Source organism: Cryptotermes secundus, unplaced genomic scaffold, assembly GCF_002891405.2.
Source record: "Cryptotermes secundus unplaced genomic scaffold, Csec_1.0 scaffold535, whole genome shotgun sequence".
NCBI lineage: Eukaryota > Metazoa > Arthropoda > Insecta > Blattodea > Kalotermitidae > Cryptotermes > Cryptotermes secundus.
In genome coordinates, this window is record NW_019723909.1 from 357,188 (window position 1) to 362,285 (window position 5,098).

Genomic DNA, 5,098 nt, shown 5'->3' on the forward strand with positions numbered 1-5,098 from the left:
CCTACGGGTCACGTCCGCCCAGCGTCTTATTCAATGTGAAATGAGATCATTTCGCTGGAGATAGAGTGTCCGGGGAGTAATACCGACCACTCTCGTCTATCTAGTGCAGAGGGTGAGAACTTGTGGAGCTGTGTCTTCATTCCCCCATGAGTAATGATGTGGTGTTGAATTAATCATAGGTAAAATGTTATATTTCTTTCAAACAAAAATCCCCTCTTTTCTATCCCGACTCAGTTTATTCTGATATGAGAGTACATGACATGATTACACTATTATGAGTGTGTACTCATAGGCTGAAGTCATCTTTAGTTTTAATTACACAGTATCTGAAGCATACTATACGTTGTATGAGAACAGGTATGTCCTTCTTTAGTAATAACGTTATACTTATCAGTGATATGATTACAATATTAGTATTAACTATATTAATTCTAATTCTTTCCAGTGGGTTAATATAACTAATGTACTTATAACTACTTACATAGCAGGACATGTATGTAGAATTAATTAAAATACCAGCAACATGCGTTCATAATATTGGAGATTTAAGAAATCACAACTTTCGACCAGAGTCAACAAATAACTCTGGGTAGGCTAAATAGAAGAATGTCCACAGAAGTCCCTGGAGTTGATAATATTACTGCAAGCTGCAAAACACACAAAATGAGCATAAATACGTGGATCAAGCAATAATGGTTGTTGCACATTGATTTTAAGCTTGTCCTTCGTCAAAGTAAAATAAAACTGCCGAAAATAACTAACGTAATAGCCATCCAACCACCTGCAAACCGCAGAGTGTTTCCTGAGACGCTGACAGACGTTCAACTCACTAACAAATTGCCTGTCTTATAGGAACCAAAGTTCCATTATCGTGTTCAAAAAAGCCCGCAATGTACCCTTATTTTGGGTGAGATGAATCATTTTCATGCCTGTTCTTCTAACGACAACTTTAACATTATCTGTCCAGCTAAGCCTCGAATTTCGAAGCTGTGTCCTTTACATTTACCGATTAAATTTTATAGTAATTTCTTACTTCTCTCACATGCTCATGCAAATGACCCCATTCATATCATACTCCGTCTTCCGAGAAACTAAACTGAAATTTCAGAATGCAACATTCTTAATATGACATAAATATCTGGAGCAAAATGAGAGAAATAATACAAAATGACTTTCATTATATTTAGAAGCAAAGTCTATTCATCCTTCACATATTTAAAAGAGGGATGACAGGGAGAAATTGTGTGCATTTATGTATGTAAAAGCATGTAAGAAATTAAGGCAAGAATTCCTCGTCTTTTTATGAAAGATAATTTACCATTCCAATTATTATTGCAACCGACGCGGAGAATTTTTAATCAGAATTGGGGCAACGTAATATTTGGGGCTGATCTTCCTTTCATTTAAGGCAAAAAGTAAGTAACTTTCTTTCCTGATTTAGAAGGAGACGGCTTGCATATTTAACGTAATTTATTCCATGCAAAAAATATTCCTCTTAAGCTAGCCAAGAAGATCCAGACCCTACATGGAACCTGCGTCCACAAGAGCTTACACTTTAAGGCAGAAAATGCGCGTATTCACAGAGGAGTCAGGAAAAGTTCAGGAAACGTCTCACTGCACCCGGGAACCGGATCAAAATTCAAACTTCATACGTCTCAAACAAAAGTCTAGACTGTCACACCATCATCGCCTTCAGTAGAAAATACTGACTTGAGCCGGTTCATTCTTGTTCAGGAATATATAATTTGAATGGTGCTGAAGAGGAAGTATTCATAAATTAATTACAAAACAAACTCCGTGGCCTGTAGTCCGCAAGCGAACTATACCGATCGAGCGACCGCCGCTTGTCGGCCAAGTTAGTGACAACTTTAGCGGATAGAGAGTGTCGCGTGGTCAGTGCAACGGATCCCCACGGCCGTTAATATCGGTTTTCTAGACCGGAATTCATAGATTAATTAAAGTGACAAATCGTATTATTACTGATATATTCCACTGCTCACACTAGTCGGCAATTACACGTGTAAGAATATGCCTATCCGTCAGGCTCATATGAAGAAGTCTGAGAGAAAAAATTTTGCAATGTATTTACGTCCACCCCCCATGCGGCAGTTCTCCTAGCTGCCGCTAGGTGCGCTGTCAGTCGTTATCCCTCGTGCTACTGTCGTTAAAGCAGATGCTAGTTGAATTTGTTACATTATGTATAAAATATCCCCCCCCCACTAATCCCGAGAGCGCTTCATTATGATTGTCGTTCCGTCACTGTTTAAAATATTCTGTAAATTTGTTGACTAGATAGAATTGTGATGGATTTTTTCAAGAGATTTTCACTCGACAGGACGATTCTTGGTACCGACATATAACATTCCCCATACATGCCAGATAACTTGGTGTGTATTACTGTACATTTCTTTGTGTCAAAGACATACTCGTACATCCACTTTAACGTCATAAAGTGGTCTGATAATATTCATAGTGTATCGAAACTTATAAGCAGGTATACGAAATATGAGAATCGCTTTTATGGAAGTAGTGCTAAAGAGATTAGTAACATAGTGGTATTATGCAGTTGAAAGCTTTTCATTGGAATTCCCTGGTCAAACTATTTTAGGATGTATCACTGTTTACGTGTGTTCTATGTCCCACATATGTTCAGATATTTGGGGACGACGATAACAAATCAAAACCTGATTCAGGAGGAAATTAAGAGGAGATTGAACTCGGGTAATGCTTGTTACCATTCAGTCCAGAACCTTTTGTTTTCACGTCTGCTGTCCAAAACATAAAAATTAGAATATAAAAAACTATAATTTTGCCTGTGGTTCTGTATGGGTGTGTAACTTGGTTTCTGACATTAAGGGAGGAACATAGACTGAGGGTGTTTGAGAACAGGATGTTGAGAATATTTGGACCGAAGAGATGAAGAGACAGGAGGTTGGAGAAAACTTCATAATGAGGTGCTTCATAACTTGTACTTTTGTCCAAGTATAATTAGAATGATCAAGTCAAGGAGGATGAGGTGGGCACGGCATGCAGCACAAATGGAGGAGACGAGGAATGCGTATAGGATATTGGTGGGAAAGCCAGAAGGAAAGAGACCACTGGGAAGACCAAGGCGTACGTGGATTGAACAAGGTATTAAACCTTCGGGCTCCATAAAATGCTGTGAAGTTCTTGAGTATCTGCAGAGCTGGCGGCTCCTCAAGAAGAGCTCAGCTCCATGAGTAAGGAAGTAAGTAAGTAAGGCACAAATTATGAATCTCTTGATTGTGTAACGAGTTATGTGTTATTTCGTCTCTTGTATGAGCATGGGATGTGCTACAAAACATGTTCTCGGCTCAAAATTTTGCCTGAACGGACGAAAAATTTTAGCACTGGATTTCGATTATTACACCTGATTGACACTTGTACAACTGGGCTCAATAAATAAAAATTAAATAATAAATTACTTTTGACATCACACGTTGACAGATTCTCAGTAAAAGTCACCTGTATTCTCTCTTTCCCATCGTGGCGATGAAGGAAGTGGGCCCACCAACTCCAGGATGTCTGGTTTTTCGCAACAGTGGGAAGAAATAACTGCATACATTAGGCAAGTCAACTGAACAATAACATAGAAGAACACAGCAATAAAATGATAAATACAGTGCAATTGAATTCTTATCTGTTGTTGCAATTATAATGCGGCTGCAATTTCCGTCTAGTTTCTCATATGAATTTTGTCGCCCAAATGAATTTAATTTTTGCTGAATTTCGTTATATGAATTATACATACGATATCTGATTCTATCCTCAATATTTCTCCCAATTTCAGATATATTCAAACACATTAAAAATGCTATGATATCTGATATTGAATTATTTTCATTCATTTTTTTTCAAGAAAAAATAAATGTTTATTTATTCAATATTTACTTATTATGCGGTTAAAAGAAAAGTCATTAAAAATAAATTGAATGTTCAGTTAACTTTCGTGTAAGACCTGAAAAATAAGATCTCTATTTTTTTATAAACATTTAATTTTTATGCACTTTTCCTTCATAATTCTTTAACGCAGAAAAGTTTCAGTGAAATAATTTTTGTTGGAGAACCATAATTCTGATAATGTAAAGTAGATTTAAGATGCGCCTTCTTTTTTCCAAGTATAAAGTATCAGAAATAATTACCTGCGTCCCATTGCAATCCAATACGAGAAGCAAGGAAGAAAGAATCATGGTTATGTTAACATTCTAAAACGTATTTGTAACTTACACATTTAACACACACACAAATACAGGAATTTCATTGAGTAGAAGTAATGCAGAATTTCGTTCTTTATGCCGTGAGAACTTATCTTTCGGCTTTTGGTACCAGTAGTTACATATGCAAAGAAGGCATGCTAGTCTGTCTGCCTATCACTCACGCTTAAACTAATGGATCAGTTTTATTGTTAATTTCGTCTGAAACTCGAAGGGTTAGAGAAAACTTAAATCCCTAAATGTATTAATTGCAAGCAATTTCTTCAACAACACTAATACTAAAGCCATGCAAAACGAATGGCACCAGTAAGAATATTTCACAGGTTATTTTATGGCGTTGTCAATGTCGAAGCGTCCAATGGTGGGAAGACTGATGAATGATGAATGTGGAAGCATTTTTAAGAAAACAGCTGGGGCCTAAGAGAGGTACTGTCCCGGAATTTGCCTGGTGGGTTTGGGGTGGGGAATAAGGAAAATTACAAAATACGTCAGTTAGGATGTCCGGTGTCCCGGCTGAAATACGAAATTAATAACTTCCGGAATATGAGCCTAAAGAGTTACATTGTGTGGTGACAAATGGTTGAAATATGAACATTTTATTGAGGTCAACATCATAAATTGTTGTCTTAAAACGGATATCTGAAAGGAACGTAACTGCATTTTACTTCTCTGTGTTAATATTATTCAAAATGTTTTTCTGTCCACAAATTGATCAATACGTCAACACTATCGCAGTCGAACCTACCTGAAGATGGGACCGACGACAGGATAATTTGAGAGCCGAATGGCTTTACTACGTGAGGCTGTCTGCACCAAAACTACTCTTATAGCCCAGCTGCCTCTACTACTTTACTGTCAACAAT

The 5,098-nt window shown here is 37.2% G+C and overlaps 1 protein-coding gene across 10 annotated transcripts in view; it reads right to left on the reverse strand.

Annotated features, from left to right (window-relative positions):
* Positions 1–216: 216 nt before the first annotated feature.
* LOC111862092 overlaps positions 217–5,098 on the reverse strand; it is a 28,676-nt gene continuing 23,794 nt past the window's right edge. For 5 of the 10 annotated variants that reach the window (XM_023847192.2, XM_023847191.2, XM_023847193.2 and 2 more), the window contains exons 8-9: positions 3,487–3,576; positions 217–647 (exon numbers count right to left, since the gene is read on the reverse strand). In XM_023847192.2, the coding sequence (XP_023702960.1) occupies positions 638–647; positions 3,487–3,576 (100 nt within the window). In that variant the 3' untranslated portion in view covers positions 217–637. The other 5 variants (XM_023847197.2, XM_023847196.2, XM_023847200.2 and 2 more) reach the window with 3 other exon arrangements.